This window comes from Artemia franciscana, chromosome 19 (assembly GCF_032884065.1).
Source record: "Artemia franciscana chromosome 19, ASM3288406v1, whole genome shotgun sequence".
Taxonomy (NCBI): Eukaryota; Metazoa; Arthropoda; class Branchiopoda; order Anostraca; family Artemiidae; genus Artemia; species Artemia franciscana.
In genome coordinates this window covers 20,566,284-20,585,341 of record NC_088881.1, presented here as the reverse complement: position 1 = coordinate 20,585,341, position 19,058 = coordinate 20,566,284, and the positions used below count along the sequence as shown (strand labels likewise).

The window sequence follows — 19,058 nt, the reverse complement described above, 5'->3', positions numbered from 1 at the left end:
GGGAAACTGTCAAAAAAAGACATGATCATGGTTATGGATGCACCCAGAAATTAATTCAGGAAGGAGGGCTATAACCAAATAATTGTACCACGGGAGTTTTCAACACTTAGTCTTAGGTGGTTTTCACTTTCTGTTTTATGAAGTTTTCTAGCAATAAAAGTCATTAAAGGAACCACAATCGCACAGTTAGAAATACAAACCAATCTTTCTTGTATTAATTATAACACTTTTGTTACACAAGACTCCCGGGGGAAAAGATACACAGAAATCTACCACTAAAGTGGTAGCGCTTTGAAATTAGAGAAATCAAGAAGTTTTGAAATTAGAAAAAGCTTCACACAGGAAAAGAAATCAATAAGTAATCGTTTAATTTTCTGATTAATCTGCAGTTTTTTGGAAATGTTTTTAAACAGCTTATTTGTGATATTTCAAGATATCTTGTGAACCATTCAACGGATGAAACTTGATACAATAAGTGGATGAGATAGAAATGGAAACACGAAAACATCTGTTTTTGTTGCAAAAACACAGTTGTATTAACCCTGGGTTTTTGTGATTCGAATTTTTTTTCCATGTATCTCTGAAAGTTTGAAAAAACGGTATATCAGGAATTTTGAAAAAAAAGAAAACAATTTGCTGGGCTTTAAGTATGTGGAAAATGCACAGAATATTTTTGTATTTAACAGAAGTTGACCGAATTAACACAGACTTTTTGTTAAATTGTTATTTTAATACTAACTATGATTTGTATTACAGTTACAGCCGTGGCATCAATTCATGAAAATTAATGAGGAGGGGGCAAAATATGTTTTTTTCTAAATATTGGAGGATGCCATTTTGATGTTGTTTTTTTTTATCTTTTTAATGGAAATACCAGAAAATTCATTTTTCTAGGAAAATACCGAAAGAGGATATTTTTCAAATCTAGGGAGAGGGGAGAAAATAAAAGGGAAGAATGCAATAATTGCAATAAAATTTTGATATACCTATATTAAGTTTGGTAGTTTAACTCGTTTAATATAGCTCATATCCTTAGAGGATTGTCTTACTGTTTGGTAGTTTCTCGGAGGACCCGAAGATTTTTCTTTCAAATAGTCATATTTTAAAGATTTTTAATGACCATATTTTAAGAAGGTAAAATATAGAGAAATAATTAGATCTACAAAATTTGGTAGCGCGTATAGGTGTGACCTTTTACTTAGGAATGGGGGAAGGGGGGCAGTATTTCTCCTGAAGGTTTAAAACAAAACTTCCGGTCCCAGGTGAACAGCTATGTTGTATCACACCTTTTTTTTTCATTTTTAATGTCACAACTGAATTGAACATTTAAACAACATAGAAAAATATTTAAGAGTCTCTCGCCTGGGTTCTATTCCTCTTCATTTTCTTCTGCCAATCTTTTGATTTTTCCTCCAACGTATTTTAGTTCAACATCTTATGCTAAATTACTGTATTGATTTCTAGCCCATGGGCATTATGGCCCTATTGGATGAAGAATGTTGGTTTCCGAAAGCCACAGATAAAACTTTTGTTGAGAAGCTGGTGACATCTCATAGTGCTCATCCCAAATATGTGAAGGCGGACTTTCGAGGTGTTGCTGATTTTGCTCTAGTCCACTATGCTGGTCGCGTAAGTAATCTACTGCTTCAATATTTATTCATCTTTTTCAGATATTTTTTCCATATTTCTTGTGTTTTTGTATAAGTGATTTCTTTTCTTTCGGCTTAAGATGTTTCCTAATATTTCGCTTTGTCCTGAGTTTTTTTCTCTCTCGAGCCTTTTTTTGTCCGCTATGTTACCTGTTCCTTGCCATAAGTATGTATTAATATATAAAAAAAATATAATAGTAGAACGCCTCCCGCCTTGTATAGTTTGATGAACGGCATGGGTACAATTTGAGAGGTTAAGACAACGAACTCTTCCGTACCCTACATAGAATATTATTTTTTGCCCTTCCTCCCTTTTAAATTCTAAGAATTGTCTACCCATCCGCAACCTGTGCTGCCTGGGCATTGACATCCCACTAACCTTGTATTTCTTTTATGAATGCATGTCCAAGTAAAGGGGGGGGGGGTCAAAGAATTGTACCCAATCGCGTGTCTTGAAGTCGTTTGTGGCTTTTTGTGCAAATGTTTTCTTTTCTTTTGGTTTAAAATCTTTCCTAATATTTTGTCTTGTCCTATGCTTTTCTGTCACGGTCTTCTTCTTCTTCTTCTTCTTTTTGTCTCTTCCGTTACATTTTTAATATATAAATCCGTCGTATTGCCTTGTATTGTTTCGTAAAAGGCAGTTATAGTTTGAGAGATTATGATAGAGAACTCTTCCGTAACGCACATAGAATACTATTTGCATCCCTCTCCCTACTTAAATTTTAAGAATTGTCTCCCCATCTGTACTTTATATTACCTGGGAATTGACTCGCCACTAACCTTGTATTTCTTTTAACATCGTATTTTTCTTTTATAAAAATATGTTTGAATAAAGCTGGGTCAATGACTATTATCCAATCTCGTGTTTCAAAGTCTAACAAAAACCGGACAGTTTATCATCCTTTCTTCTTGAGGAAATTGGTAGGGCTCTAAATGAGGAATTGGTAGGGTTCAGGTAGGGCTTGAGAAATTGGTAGGGCTCGAAATGATGCCAACAATCATTCTAAGCATTTTGGATAATTTTCTTCGTGAGACATTCGGGCCGTTCAGAATCCAAATTTGCATCTTAGCAGTTAAGTGACTTACCAGGGTATTACATATATTCCCTATTCATTAATATTAATACTAAACATAACAACAAAATATCCATTGATTACTGTAAATAAAAACAATTTTTCTCGGTTGAAGTCCTGAATGTTTTATTTAAATAGAACGATAATTTTCAGTGTTTGGCTGATGCAACTCAGAAAGTGTTATCTCACACAGCTATATTTTACAGGGAAGTGAAAAAAATAAAAAAAATGCGTTGTGGGTAATTTGATTCTTACTAACCATCTGAGCTTGTTCAAGGAATTCTTTTTATTTTATCTCAAATACGGCACTAAAAATTTTTATCAAAAGAATCATTTCCAAATTATTTTGTGAATGAAGAAAAGATGATAACGGACTTCGGAAGTAAAATAAACAATTAAAGCTAAACAAGATATGAGAAAAATGATAGGATTCGCTGAGTTGGATCGGATAGACTGTAAGTTTAAGTTCTACAAAAACAAATCGTGACGTAACTCATCTCATGTTACCGAAGCTGATGCGGCACAAAGCCACTCTTCTTTGCTTTTACCAAAACAAAGCTTAATAGCGAAAATTGCTTGAAAGATTTCTTACCCATAATATGAAATTCGTGTGGAATGTTAGTTCTTGACTTTAAGGGTGACTTTAAGACTTTAAACTTATCTCCCTCTGTAACGGTCAAGCGTTGGTACACATTTTGAACATTAACTTTCCAGTCACCACTGAAAACTCTTAAAAGATTGTTCCCTCAGCTGAATTTTCAGTGCTTGTGTGTGTTTTTTTTTACGAAGTTGCTATAAATACCAGTCTTAAAATAGCTGGTATTTATACATATATGTTTTTACGAAGTTAAAATGATTTGCATTATTGAAGAAAATCCAATTTTAAATTCAAAACGACTATAATTTTGGTTCATCCCTTAGTTGGATTTAAAGAAATAGAAGCTTTTATAAAACGATCGGTTGATTTTTACCCAAATTTGTCTTATGTCCCGTGTTTAACGAACTGAGTTATTGGTACTGTGTTATGTGAAATTTTCTGGATTTGTGTGTTTTTTAATTTTCATTGTAATATTAAAATGACTGGTATTATTGAAGACAACTCAAATTTTAAATTAAAAATGACTATAATTTTGTTTTTCCCTTAGATAGATTTAATGAAAATAGAAACTTTTAAAAAATGATTTAGCAAAAGTTTTTGTGTCTATAATTCTATAGAACATCAGCGTTACCCAAAGCTGTCTTAAGTCTTGTGTCTAGCGAACTGATTTATTGACATTCTGATATGTGAAATTGTATGGCAGATTGGTTCGTTCATATTTACTTTCACTTCAAAATCAGGATTACAGTTTTACTATAACGTTTAGTCGTGAAATTAAATTACTACCGTTAGAATTGCAAAAGTCACAAAATTCCAGTGAAATAAAAAAAAAAATCACTAGAAGAAATGCAAAAATAAAATAAAATTAGGCTATTTCCATGATTGTCCATAAAATTTCTTGTTTCCAACCCGAACTACTAATTCATCATTCGTCCCTTAACAGCTTATCTAAAGATAAACCTTGAAAAACAAAGTGAACTAGAGAGCCTCTCCTTAACAATAAAGCGAGGTCACGTGAACCTTGAAACTGCGTCATTAAGCATATAGAAGACATTGTCTTCCAATCATAGTCTTCAGGATCTTGGGGTTTTTAGCCTTTTGAATCAGTTTTTTGACAAATATTTCAGTTTCATTTTTCACAAGCCTCTGAAGTCACATTAAATCCATGTAAGCTTTAAATAAACTTTTTAGGTCGATTACGCAGCGTCACAATGGCTAATGAAAAACATGGACCCATTGAACGAAAATGTTGTCTCCTTGTTGCAGTCCTCTCAGGATTCTTTTACTGCCCTAATCTGGAAAGATGGTAATTATATTATATTGAAAAATTTTAATTTTTCGTGATTTTTCTGACTTTTATCGACCCCTGCCTTGGCTATCAGACCCTATCAAGTTTCATCCTCACTGAAAGAGTAGTACTTTACACCCTCACTTCCTTGGAGGGTGTAAAGAGGGAGGCTTTGAATAGTTTGAGATGGAGGAGGAGCGTGCATAGCTGTGTTGGCCTGAGGTGGTTTGGTGCTGTGGTGAGTTGTTAGTAGTAGTAGTAGTCGAAAGAGTAGTATAGTGTATAGTACTTTTAATTTAGCTTTGGAAAACGGGTGATTTTCTGCAATCAAAGCGCCTTAGCCCCCATATCCTCTAACTCCGTCGCAACCATGTCCAGGTGTGTAGAGAATCCAATTCTATCTGGTATGCTTATGCACATCTAAGTATAATACACATTTGGTTTCTTTGTAAACAGGGGATGCATGCATAACTTTTCTCTATAGTTGTACTTTCTCTTACTCAAACAATTTCAATATTGAACATGAGGGGCAGTAGACCTAGATGGAATATTTTCAAAGTGGGTGGAGGAATTTGTCATATTTTGAGAGGATAAGTCCTCTTAGGGGATCCTCTAGAGTCCTCTTAGGATTATCCTCTGAGAGGATAATCCTTTCTAATGAAAGGATTTAAATTACTAAAGTTTTTCTTTTTTTCCTTTCCTTTCTAATCCCTTTTCTTCTTTTTTTATTGTTGCCTTATGTGTTGCCTATTATTGCCTATTTTATGTGTTGCCTTAGAATCACTGTTTGACTCCCTTATCACTTAAAAGGCTAACCAAGTTCAAAAAGCAAGTGATACAGGTGACAAAAAAATGTCTCTTGCGATGAAGGGGGGAGGGGCATGATAATGCAGCTAAGTAAGACTAGAAGTTTCTATGCTACGAACATTGATAGAGATCCGTGACAGCTAATATTTCTAGGTTAACAAATTTCATTATTGATTTCACAGTGGAACAGTGTAGTTTAGTTGGCTATGTGGATTTTTTTTTTCTGTGTTTGTACTCTAAATGTAATTTCTACATGTACTGATTTCTAATTTGCATTTATGCACCCTATTAATACTCTCTGAGAATTTGTATTTACCTGCTTTTCTTGTCTAAAACTTTTCTTTTTATGGTCCGAGAGAAAATTGGTAGGTAACATTTTTTTGATAAATATACAGCGGAAGGAATTCTATAATTGTTCCTCCTATGCGCGCTACAAACATTATATAGTAATGAAACCAGGCCAAAAAAAAGATCCCAGATACATTTTCACACCCAGTTTTCTGTACTTTCAGGCTTCTTCCTTAGTCAACTTTCAACCTTTTCTTTTTTTCATTTTAATCTATATAAGTCATTTACTTCTTAATAAATCTGGGAACTAGACTTAAACGCACTGGATCATATCTACTAATTTAATTCGTTTTTACGGTATTTAGGGATGTGTCGTCACTGTCAGAATCGAAAAATAAACGTCTGTAAAAAAAGTACATTCTCTGCATTCAATAATAATAATTATGCATTCAAATAATAATTCTCACCAGTAAGTATATTAACTGTAGTCCATTCCCATTGTCTTTTTTCTGCCTTTCAGATGAGACTAATGGCACAGTCTATAATTGAAGAAAGATAAAATTTAAAGGGTGCTTGCGGTGGACTGAATGTACGTTGTGAGAGAGGGGGCATCTGTGAACAGAGGACGGTAGGTGATACTAGGTTCAGAATAAAAAAGAAGAATAACTGGTTAAGTAGCGTAAGAATGAAATTGAACTGAAACGCTCTTTGAATCGCAGCATCCTCCTGATACTATTTTTGCTCTTTCTGATCTCGCTTCGTGTTATAATGACATGCTTAAAGAGTTTTTTTCCTGCAATTCTGATGTCTATTTTCTAAATTAAAAACACCTACAAATTCATAAAATGCTGCACAAATCAAAAAGGGATTACATATCCTCTTTGACCTTGCTTTGGGTTGAAAGAGGACACTTAGTGATGATTTTTATAATTCTGATGTCATTTTTTGATGTGTTGTACTTGAGTCATGTGGAAATGGCTTTTTAATTCACGAAAGTAGTGTAGAAATTTAAATTAGACTTTTTTCGAGCTGTTCATTTTAGGCCTAGAAAAAAATAGCTACTTTTTCTCAGGGGAATTCAGCTAATTTTTGGTGTGTTAATGAGTTTTTTTTTCTGAATATTTTGGTGTCAAAGAGATTTCTACTGTTCAGCCGTTGAGTTTTTACCCTTTTTCGCCCTTTTTTGCCTTAATCTTGGACTTTCTACAAAGATTAGTTGGAAAGAGAGGAATTTTCTTCTGGAATTTTTTTATATATTGTTTAAACTTCCATATAAGTATTTATTTCGTAGGTTGTAGGAAAACTAATCATAGCTGGGGCCACAAACTTCTATAATTTTTGTTAAAATAATGCGCAACATAAAGTTACACATTGCATACCGAATTAAGTTTGTATTGTTCAGAAACACACTGCAGTTTTCATGAATGAAGCGCAAACTCGCAGAATTGTTTATGCAAAGAGCTCAAAAACCATATTTCCACGTCTTAAGCTATTGAAAGATAAAGCTAACCCTTTTGTTAGCACAAATTATGTAACTACCCTTTTCTTTTACTCTCTTTTTGGGGTTGAAGAGGTGGTTTTTACTCATAGCTCAGCACTGCACGCGCTTGCCTTCTGATTGTATATCGCTCAGCTTTTTTGGTCGATGATTAATACTTTGCGATATACTATATTTAATTCTTTTTAGCTGAGATTGTTGGCATGGCTCAACAAGCCATGACAGATACTCAATTCGGAGCCCGAACAAGGAAAGGCATGTTTCGTACTGTTTCACAGCTCTACAAAGAGCAGCTGGCCAAATTGATGTCGACACTTAGAAATACAAGTCCCAACTTCGTTCGGTGTATTATACCCAATCATGAAAAGAAATCGGGAAAAATCGATGCTGTTCTTGTGCTAGATCAACTTCGCTGTAATGGTGTTTTAGAAGGAATTCGAATTTGTCGCCAGGGTTTCCCAAATCGCATCCCGTTTCAAGAATTCAGGCAACGGTACGAATTGCTGACTCCGAATGTTATTCCCAAAGGATTTATGGATGGAAAGATTGCGTGTGAAAAGATGGTATGTATGGGTGTATTATTCAAGATATATTCTGCCTTGCCATGAAAAAGATAATAGTAATAATCGTCGCACAATTTTCGTAGAATTGAAGAAAAAAGACTTTGAAAGGTATTTGATTTAAATAAATCCATATTTTTTAATTTCTCTAATAGAGAAATAAGACTATAAACTATTGGAGAATGAATCCAATTTTTCATCTTTAGCCCTGAATAAACCTTAGCTTACCCATGGTACAAAGCGAAATGAAGAATAATTGCAAGAAGTACCATGCTAGACATTATAGATACATATTGTATTCTTACAAGCAAATAACTTAGTCAATTAATAAATATTATTACATTCTCATCTGAAATAAGAGTGGATTTGATCAACTTCAGTGTTGAATTCAAAACAAATTCAGTGTTCTCTTTTTTTTGTGAATTATATCTAACTTCGTATATTTTATTCTTTGTGTACTTTGGTGATATGTCATCCCTGTGATTAGGCACATACCCAAGATTCGACTTCGTGCGAGAAATGGGAAATAGTTAAAAAAAGACGTATATATGAAATAGTTGGGCTATATATTTGCACATATTTGGGGGGGGGGGGGTAAAGTACTTCGACAGTTTGAAGTCAGGAGACAATTATTCTGCATATTATGAAGTAAGAATTGTTTTCTGACTTCAAACTGTCCTAATACTTTACCCTTCCCCCCTTATGTGCAAATATATAGCCCAAATTATATATTTCCTATCTATTCTGGCACTTGTCTTTGTCTTGTCACGCGCTAAGCTGAAAGAAACTAACGAAGAAACCGCTTTATTGTCGATTTTTACACAGTGTAAACTTATGTGAGTGGCGCATAATCCACAAGTACCGAAATTCATCCCCCCTACGAAAAAAAAAATTAAATAAAAGTCTTAAATTTGGAAAGCCTTATTTTCCATGGGGTGGGGGTAAACGCCTAGAACTATTATTTATATTATCCAAAATTTCTTATGTGATTTGATTTTTATGATACGCTGACAATTTTGAACCTTTTACAAAAAGAATGACCGATATTTTATGACAGATTTGAAAAAAACTGTTCGAATACATTTACTCTAGTATTTAAAATAAAGCAGAAACTTAAAAATGTTTGTTGTAATGAAAATTCGTGCCCAATCTTATATGTGTTTAATTTAGAATTGGCTAATAATCTGTAACCTAGCGGGCTTCAGCACTAAAGAAAAAAACATTAAAAAAACGACAAGGAGGAGGGAGACAGGAGGAATAAACAGAGAATGAACCCATTGGAAAACCATTTATGATATTATACCCCAATCAAAATTCTTCAGTGGTATTTGTATACTAATTTTACTTTGATTTTTCAGATCAATGCCATTGAATTAGATCCTAATCTATACAGGATTGGTCAATCGAAGATATTCTTTAGAGCCGGTGTCCTTGCTCACCTTGAAGAAGAAAGGGATTTCAAGATCACAGATCTGGTTGTCAACTTTCAAGCCTATTGCCGCGGTCTTTTGGCTAGGAAGTATGAATTCTTCTCAATTCGATTTCCTCTTAGGGCTCCCATTTCACAAAACTTGGGGGTAATACTTGTAAAGCAAACAAAAAGCAAGTTGGCACCGAATGGGGTGGGAGGATGTCGCAAGAAAAGATTTAAGTAAGATTGAATTTCTTTGGAGGGTGTAAAGAAGGACGCTTTGAATAGATTGGGATGGAGGGGGAGAATGCGTAGCTATTTTTGGCCACAGGCGGTGTGGTGCTGCAGTGAATTGTTTGCAGTAGTAGTAATAATACCTGTAAAGATTTTTCCATGTCTGCCAATTTTAAGCTTTTCGTGTACTTTTCACTGTTCCTGGAAGCTAGGGGATGACAAGGGTGCACTGACATTTTGCTGCGTTGTAATACTCCATGTTGAAATTCTAATAAAAATAATAATTTTTAAAATAGTGAATATACGGATGGATTTATAATATTGGACATGGGTGCTGATTTCGAAGGTGGGAGCCTGGGAAACAGAAGACTGTCCTTTTAAAAGCTGTTGAGGAGGTTAAATTGCTCCAAAAAGTCCTGAAAGAATTCCGTAGAATCCTGTCTTGTTCATATTTATGATATTAAGACTTTCTCAAATTCAAATTTATGAGCCGCTGCCTTACCAGGAAAAACAAAACTACTCTTTTGAAACAGTGGACTGTTTGAATATTTAAACGAATATGTTGCAAAGGCTCTTTATTCGTTCTGGAGACCAGGATGAATACGTTTATAAAGAAACAAATGATTATTAAATAGTTTAATTTTGGGAACCTATTTAATAATAGAATAATAGGTCTATAGATACGGTATGTTGGAGGAAATTTTTGTATATGTATGTCATAGAAACAAATTTCATTCAGATCTGTACACTTGTATGTTTATGGAAGGAATACTTCCGTTGTTTAAAAAAAAGTGAAAAAAGGAGATATAAACACGAGGGAGAAGTTGCTTAGAAAGTGCGATTTTTTTAGAACCTGGTTTTTGGGGCAACGGGATCCTCTACTTATTTATGTCTAAGAAGAAAAAAAAGCGACTAACTCTGGAGGTGTATGTAACTACATTCGCCTCAGTTGCTTTTAGTTAAGATCCCACTAGCATAACTATTTTATCGAACAGTATATTGCATTATTTTATCAAAAAGTATTTTGATTATATTTGGTAAAAAAAAAAAAAAAAAAAAAAAAAAAAAAAAAAAAAAAAAAAAAAAAAAAAAATTTAAACAGCTTTTATTAGAAGTTAAATGTAATCTTTTGTTTTGAGTCAAGACAATTAAAAACTGTCGCCATCTCTGCATGCATATTTTGTGCTTAGTCAATATATATTTATATTATGCTTATTTCATATTCAAATATACAGTCTGTGTCTTCCATATCTAAGTATTTGACTAAGACAGATTTTCCCTAATGTAATACCAATTATTAACAGGGGATGGAGGGGCGAGTTGGAAAGTTCTCTTTTAAGGCATATAAGAAACCCGGCGAATCTTTGGATAACGGATTAAATGAACAGCGTGAAAAACAAGCGAATGGAAATAGAGCTCGGCTAAAACCTATAGTTGAGTGTATTGTCAAACAAGACAACTGAAAAATATATTTTTTTTTTTTTTTAATGGAAAGACAGTGTGGTCTTCGTCGCTATTTGAGTATATTGTGTTTTTCGGACTGCAGGATATTCCGATTATAAGTCAGAGGGATGATGGCGACGTTTGCAACGACCACACTCCCCTGTTAAACAAGGGAAACTTCAGAGGACTTTTGCGTTATCGTGTGAACAGCGGGGATGATGGCCTATTTAAGCGTTTGAAAACAACAGGCATGAATTTAATGGATATAAGTCAAGCGAGCCAGAGTCAAGTGATTAAGTGTTGTGGAAAAGAGACTTGTTGAAATTTTAAAGCGAACGTGTGAAAAAAGCTAAGTACTACAATTTTTTTTTTTTGTTGAAACAATTGACTAGCCTTAGCCTCATAAGTCATAGCTTAGGTTTTGAGACTCAAAGACGCGATGATTGTATCGGATTTGTTGATATGCAGGAAGGTGCATTGGAAAATTCTAAACCGGACAAAGAACCAAATGTCAATCGAAAAGTGATAAGTCAGATAGTTACACGCCACAAAGAAGTGGGGTCTAAGTCTACTTGATTGCGCAGGAATTGACGCTGAGTGTTGTGCAGTGATGGCATCAACTAACTCTGGAGGTGTAGCGTAACGATGTTCCTTCTTTAATTATACTTTGAATCTCTCCCTTTCTGAAAGCTCAAATTTTCCTTGGATCAGAAACGCAATAATCATCATAAAAAAAGTTGTTGGTCTTCAATAAGTTGTTGCGGCCTAACTAAAGTATTGAGAACTCAGTTTGTGAAGATGTGCGAGACCAGGTGGATCGAGTGGCATGGGTCTCTTATGCAGTTTGTGTCCAAACTTTCTAAAGTCGTTGAGGCCCTCGAATTCATTAGTAAGTGGAATGAAAGTTTTGCTGCGCCAAAGACTCTACTTACTGTAATACAGAGTTTGCGGTGTCTCCGGTATTCGGTGTTTGGTATTCTACATACTCTCAGTTGACTATTTAAAAAAAAGACTTTGACCTTGGTATGGGAGACGCCCAAGTTGCTTATCTTCTCATTACTCTTGAGAAACAACGTGAAAAGAGCGACCTAGAGTTTTTATGATGCTGGATAAAGTGAAAGAGCTTGCACACCAGATCAGCATAATGGTTGAAGTTCCAAAGACTACCCAATGACAGATACACGGAAATGGCCTACCCTACCCTTCTTTTGAAGAAGAATATTGGATACACGGAAATGGCCTACCCTACCCTTCTTTTGAAGAAGAATATTGGCGGGCTGTTTTGTACCCGAAATCGGTTCCGTCACCAATGACTTCTAAAGTTTATTCACAGAGGAGACATGGAATTTGCGGTTAACACTTTCTACCTAAGAACGCCGTGAACCCCGCAGGTGATTCGCTGAAGAGCGGAGCTACGGATATTTCTAGTATGTACCGTCAGCTACGTGGGTTATCAGTATCAGCTAAAGGAGCAACCCTTGTATTAGCAGGTGTGAGGTGTGAGGAATAGGTAGCTTCGAGTCAAGAGGGAAGGACTTCTGCTTTCTTTTTTGTTTGAAGTAGCTGTCAAGGAATTTGATGTTGATGTATATCCTTGTGTTAACAAGGTGTTTCATAGCCTCATTTTGTTTTCAGTGAAACCCAAGGGAAGAATCCGCGTCGATCGTTAGTGTAACATGCAACTAGTGCCAAAATTTGATGCATTTATCACTTGAGCTCTAGACATTTAAGTTACCGACAGCAGCACTTTTTCCGAGTGAAAACCAATCTAATGAAGAAATCTTATTGGCACGTATAGTGACACTAATCGCTGAGGAGTCTCCCCTTCTAGATTAAAAAAAGTTTTTGGTAGTTTCACTCAAAAAGCTAATAAAATCCCCCCCCCCTGCATTTTAAAAGACCCACCCATTTCATTTTCGTGAATTACCGCTGCTGGGTGCTTAGATGTTTGTATTATCTTCAATTTGCTAATTTTTGTGAAAATAGTAGTGGTAAGCAGATCGTTGACGAAAATGCTAAATAGCGTTTTTTTTTTTTTTTTTTTTTTTTTTTTTTTTTTTTTTTTTTTTTTTTTTTTTTTTTTCTCAGTGATATCAGATTTGACTGAACTAAGGCTGCTTAAGTGTACTGCTTTTGCAACTGTAAAAACGTCCCTTTTTTCTTCTAATTTATAAATATAATATAAGTAAACTAAAAAATCCTATAAATAACTAACGGTTGAAGATTGATCTTAAGGAAGGTATGGAGGAATGATTTAATGAGATAGTCATTTTCTGTAGATTTGGTTTCTTGAGAAGTATCTTTTACATATGACGTAGCAGTGTCCTTATTTTCAAATCTCGTAATTTTCATTCGTTTCAAAGCTCTAATCGGCTTGGGTACAATCTTCAAAATTCTATTAAAAACAAACAAACAAAAGCAAGAAAATGTATTGCTGGTTTTGGCTTGGTGACAAAAAATATGTGTAGAACTCTTGGTGTTTGTTATAGCAAATTATTACAGGTGATAAAAAATACAAAGAATAAACATGATGAATATACATAAAATGTACGATCCAAAACAAATACCGTCAAGAACATAGAATTAATTAGTGAAAAAAGAGGAAGTGATTGCTGGAAATGGGGGAACTGTTGCAGTACACATTTTTTTCATATCTTGAGGTATAGTAGTGGAGGGAGGGAGGGCAAAATAGGCGCAGGCTGAGATACAGTGTTGGGTAGGATAAATTTGGGTGTAGGTTGGGTGTATTGGGGAAAATATTTTGTGCTCGCGTATGAACAGCGTTCTAAGTTACATTTCAGAAGAAAGTTATGCTCTTACTTAAATTCACATTTTAGACACATGATAGGCATGAAAGGTGGACTTGGTCTGATTACTTCTTCTACTGCTAGAAACTCATTGTAGCAACAAGCTACCTTAGGCCAACGCAATGGCGAATCCTCCTCCACCTACTCAATTCAGTGTTTAAATATTTTCATACGAGTTATACTATCTGTTCACAATTTATGCAAACTTTTCATATGACATAGGCTATCACTGTAATTCGAAATTCAAGCCAGAAATGTTTGTCTCTGTATTTGAACCGCTTTTATTTCAGAACTGTACTTGACAACTGTCGTTACCGTTACCTCTACCGTATTCTATCCTTAGTTCTAAGATATATCTTCCTATTCTTCAATTTTTCTGAATTTTGAAAAAAAAAAACAACTTGTGTTTTTGCTGTTGGCTTTGGTTGTCTTTAGAAATAGTCAATTACCCGAAGTTCTTTTTTCCAGAAATTTCCAGAAACGTGTGCAACAATTGAACGCCATTCGTATAATTCAGCGTAACTGTACTGCGTACCTAAAACTGAGGAATTGGCAATGGTGGAGACTCTACACCAAAGTGAAACCACTCCTCCAAGTGACAAAGCAGGAAGAGAAATTAACTCAAAAGGAAGATGAACTGAAGCAAGTGAAGGAGAAGTTAGACATGCAGGCAAAGCAGGTACAGGAACTAGACAAGAAATTCCAGACTCTTGTCGAAGAAAAGAGTGTTCTTGCGGAGCAGCTCCAGGCTGAGACGGAACTTTGCGCAGAAGCAGAGGAGATGAGGGCAAGACTCGCTGCAAGAAAGCAGGTAGTTAACTATTTCTTATTGTTGCCTTTACGAAAAAACAATGCCATCTAGAACTAGCCGTTTGCATTCAAAAGCTAAATCAAATTGTTATGCATGAGTTACAATTTGTTGATAAAATGAACATTACAAAAGGATACAACGGCAATAATGGATCCTTTTTTAAATCTTTTTTTTTTGTTGAACACTATTGAAATTTCAAGTGAAAACTTTATGATTCACCAATCAGACTGAAGCTTTAAGGTACAGTTTCTTAAAACTAGAAAACAGAGAAAATGGAAGTCAAGTTTGGCAAAAGACGCAGTGACATAGTATTAGTAGACAATTCTTAGGGATAAAATACAAGTTTTTATAGCCACCTTCTGGTCATTTCAATTCTCCGCTTTGGTACTACAAGATTGACCTCAACGGCAAAGAAAAAGAAACGTCATTCTCAAATTAGTTCTTTTTCAATAATTGTGAGTTTTATGTACGTTGGTCATTATTTTTGTTCGTTTTTTCACATATGTCTTTTTTTTTAAATTGATGAGAAGCAAAGGGGTTACTAGGCATATTTGTGTTCATACTTTTAGTTGGCCTATATTTCACATGTAATAATTATAATAAACATTTTTATTGCCATAATAGCACACAGCCAGCAGCGGACGTCACAAGACAAGAAAATAGAACACACAATAAAATGAATAAATATTAAAATTAATTATCAAAGCTTCACGCAGCATTTTCAAGGTGTTTATCATTGTAGTGTTTTTAAAAAGAACGATAGATAAGACAGAATAAAGGTCCGATGCCTTTCAGGATGGAGGACATAGGAATTGGCATGGCGAAGTGCGGACTCCACTACACGTTTTTGGCCGAATGGTTTAGGGTTCTTAAAATCTGGTAAAATTTGTGATGGGCGTCAGAGTTCGTACACATTTTTTTTCTAAAACGTATCTTAAGAGGGTGTCGCCTTTCAGAGAGCTTCTGAAGCCATACCAATCAATGCATCAACATAGCTACCTGTTTTAAAATGCGGAAAAAGAGATTATATTTGGAAACGAAAGAGAAGTGTCTAATTTCAGAGAATATCTGGTTGGGTCTAAAGAAAATCGGACCTTTCATGAAAGTATATATCTGTTAAGGAGTGGGGGATGAATTGTGTTTTAAACACTCATTTGGTCAGATATTTTTTTGATAAAATACTATTTAGTATTTAATGTCCATATTTGTCCTTGGAATTGGGGTTCTTTATTATTAGGGTTTTGCTTAAGAAAAGCCATCGAAGAACTTCAAGGAAATGCCCACGAAAATCTAAACCAAGGTATTAGAATTCCCTCATAAAGAAACCTCAGAATCTAAGTATGGCGCTTATTTTATGCCTTGCCGTTATTCCCAAAAATCCGGCCTCCAAGTTTACGGTTGGTTAACTCTCACGAGTTACCATAGAACAAGATATTTGTATGTATAATTCGCCTGATTAGACGCATCAATATTACACATTAAACAATCCAGGAATGCTAAGGTTGGCCATATCAGTAGTACATGTACATACACTAAGACTGAATATCTACGCCCCCAGGAGGTTTGTATGCGAGAAGGTCTATTAAATAGCTTCATTCTTGGGTCAGCTGACTCTTGCGGTCATCTTAATAAGAATTTGAAATTGCGGTCACCATGTATGCTCCTTTGAAAAGTATAAAGAAATCATTAAATGTACTTCTGCATTGGAAGTGAATGTAACTGAATGGTGCATTTGGATCTAAGTCATGTTATTTTCAATAATACTTGAATTTCCTTCATGCGCACACGATAATATTCTTTTTTAAATTTTTTTTATTACTTTCATTTGGTAAAGCAGACAAGACCAGATGTTACAAAATACTCTATAGGTGTACCTTTTCGTAACTCAGATAATCAGCAAATAATCAAGGGAGGTCGAAACATATTGCTCTGTATAAATTAAGCAATAATACTTATCATTTAAGCAAATACTGATGGTGCTAATAGATATATAGTAAAATGCATACGTAGCGTTTAATATGTGGAAATACTAATGGGTAGTCTCCATGGGGGAAAATTTGGAGAGCACTGATCTAGTAAGTTGATTATTAAGGTCCAGACCCAATGAGCATTTAGAATTTTATAGTAAAGACGGTGCAGATGTACGAATGTACGAAAAGTGTGGCTCAATTCTGCTCTCTAGGGCTATAATGAGAGAAAGGTTGAGATAGCTAGGTTTTCTGAGATAGCAGGTTCTGCGGATGAAGGATGACAGATTGCCTAAGATTATTCTTTTTGGCCAACCGTCTAGGGCTAAATGGAAAGCAGGTCGTCCGCGGTTGGGGTGGGAGGATGTCATAAAGAAAGATTTAAAGGAAATAGGAACTTCCTCGGAGGGTGTAAAGAGGGAGGCCTTGAATAGATTGGGATGAAGGAGGAGCGTGAGTAGCTGTGTTGGTCTCAGGCGGCTTGGCACTGCGGTGAGTTGTTGGTAGTCATAGTACTAGTAAAGTGAGCTCAATCAAATCTGATTCAACTGAAATCGTCAATCAAAATTGTACGTTAACCAAATTTAATTTAAACTTTAGTCAAATTTTGACAGACAAGTGCTCTTTGGTGTTTTCATCAATAATCTGTCTGTTATCGTTAAATCTCAAAAATGAACATTTTAAATAGGATTTAAAAATTATGCACTAAGAGTCTTTCTTAATAAGATCGTTTCTTCCTAGAAAATTTAACTGTCGCTAGTGTCTGGTTAGTCCAGAGCTCCATGGTCATAGATGCACTCACTACGTTCGTGCTCAAGTACAGGTTCGAGTTTTAATTCAAATAAGATAGTAAAATTATTAAAAAGTGGTTGATGTCCTACTTTTATGAAACGTATATTGTGTTTTATCCAAAAAAATATTTCAATAGTTTTGTTACATGTTTTATGTAGTGCATTTACCTAAATAGAATAATCCCTTATTCTTCCATTGCTTTGCAGTCCCCTCAAACCTCCCTCCACCACCGTCCCACAATAAAAAAAAAAAAAAAAAAATCAGCCATTGCAATCATTTAATCAAAATTGTAGCTTTATAGAAAAGTCAAATCATTGAGTACCTTGTGACAGCGTTGTGGATAAGGTTGAGAATCATGAGCTATGGGTTTTCGGTTCGATCTCGCGTGTCGCAAGGAACTGTATTCACTCTATTTTCTAATAACAATTTTTCTTCTGTTTTAATCATTATCATATATCTGTTCCTGTTGGGACTTATTATTTACATGTGATATTGTGCGTGAGCTATCTGGAGCTATATGGAGGAGGGCAAATGGATTTTTTTTTTTTTTTTTGAAAAGAAAGTCTATGTATTAAAAACTGCAAAGAATCAAGCATAATGTTATTTTTTAACTACATATTATGTTCCATAAGTGCGCATAAAGCAATCGCACAAGCAGAGTTAGCACACAAAGGACCGAATCTGTTGATTTTTGAATTAAAATTATCATCGTGGCGAAAGTTGAACCAATTTGAGGAATCACATTTTATTTTCACTGTCTTTGGTACTGCAAAGGCTTTAGACCAAAACAAGTCAGTTGGCTGTCTCAAAATCGCAAATTTTTATAATAGCAGAGGCATTAGGATTTGCATGTAGATGACCCGGTTTACATCTCATTTGCATACCAATGTCTTTACAATAAAAGTCAATAGGTAATATGATATAAATTTTCCTTTATATCTGTCTTTATAAATAATTAATAATATATGGGTATTTGATATACAATATTATTTTATTTATATAGGTAAATATTATATAATTCATTTGATTTATTTAATAAGTATGATATGAATAGTATGTATATTATAATAAATAGTATGATGACTAATATTATTTTTATTAATGTTTCAAGCCAATCGGCAAAACATTTTCTACTCTTTTTTGGACCCCATTTTGGGGGAGGGCTTTATCCCCAAAGGTTATTTTGCATTAGGTTCGTCTTAGCCCAAGGACTTGCGGCTAGAAGTTCTGAAGAGGGATAAAAAGCATCTTTAGCTCATATCGGGGCCCCCTAACAGCCAGGGAACGAGCGCTAAAAGCTTCAAGCCAATCAATACAGTCCTCTTTTCCCCCTTCAAAGCCTATCTGTATTTAAAAAAAAACCTTTTCGGGATATTCTGATTGGAAAATGCATTTTGTTTTGATATTTCGTTGAAAAAATGAAAATACCCCAGATGTTAATAACGTGTTTTTGTTGTTTTTTTAGCGAAAAGTGCCTTTTTGGTATTTTCATTGGAACAATTTAAAAAAAAATCCTCCCCTCCCTTGAACTCAAAAAGATGTTTTTTTCCCTTCCTCCCCCCTAATCTTCGTGAATTAACGCCATTGACGTGAAGTAATTCATTTGGATGGAGGGTCATTTGAGACGACACAAATTGAAGGAAAAATTAAGGGAATGGTGCGAAAAATTGTAAAATCTTGACATTTTCCAGGGATTGGGGTGTAAGACCTTCAAAATACTTATACGACTTTATACTTTATACGATAGTCGGTAATACTATTTTATACTAAAATCATTGACCAATACTAAAATCAGTAATGGAATTAGTGGTAGATAAAGGGGTTGTCAAACA

At 34.7% G+C, this 19,058-nt stretch overlaps 1 protein-coding gene across 5 annotated transcripts in view; it reads left to right on the top strand.

Moving 5' to 3' along the window:
- LOC136039405 (myosin heavy chain, non-muscle-like) overlaps positions 1-19,058 on the top strand; it is a 186,317-nt gene that overhangs the window by 116,181 nt on the left and 51,078 nt on the right. For all 5 annotated transcript variants that reach the window (XM_065723124.1, XM_065723123.1, XM_065723128.1 and 2 more), the window contains 5 exons: positions 1,465-1,629; positions 4,512-4,626; positions 7,391-7,764; positions 9,120-9,280; positions 14,125-14,467. In XM_065723124.1, coding sequence (XP_065579196.1) covers positions 1,465-1,629; positions 4,512-4,626; positions 7,391-7,764; positions 9,120-9,280; positions 14,125-14,467 — 1,158 coding nt within the window. The remainder of the gene's footprint in view (positions 1-1,464; positions 1,630-4,511; positions 4,627-7,390; positions 7,765-9,119; positions 9,281-14,124; positions 14,468-19,058) is intronic.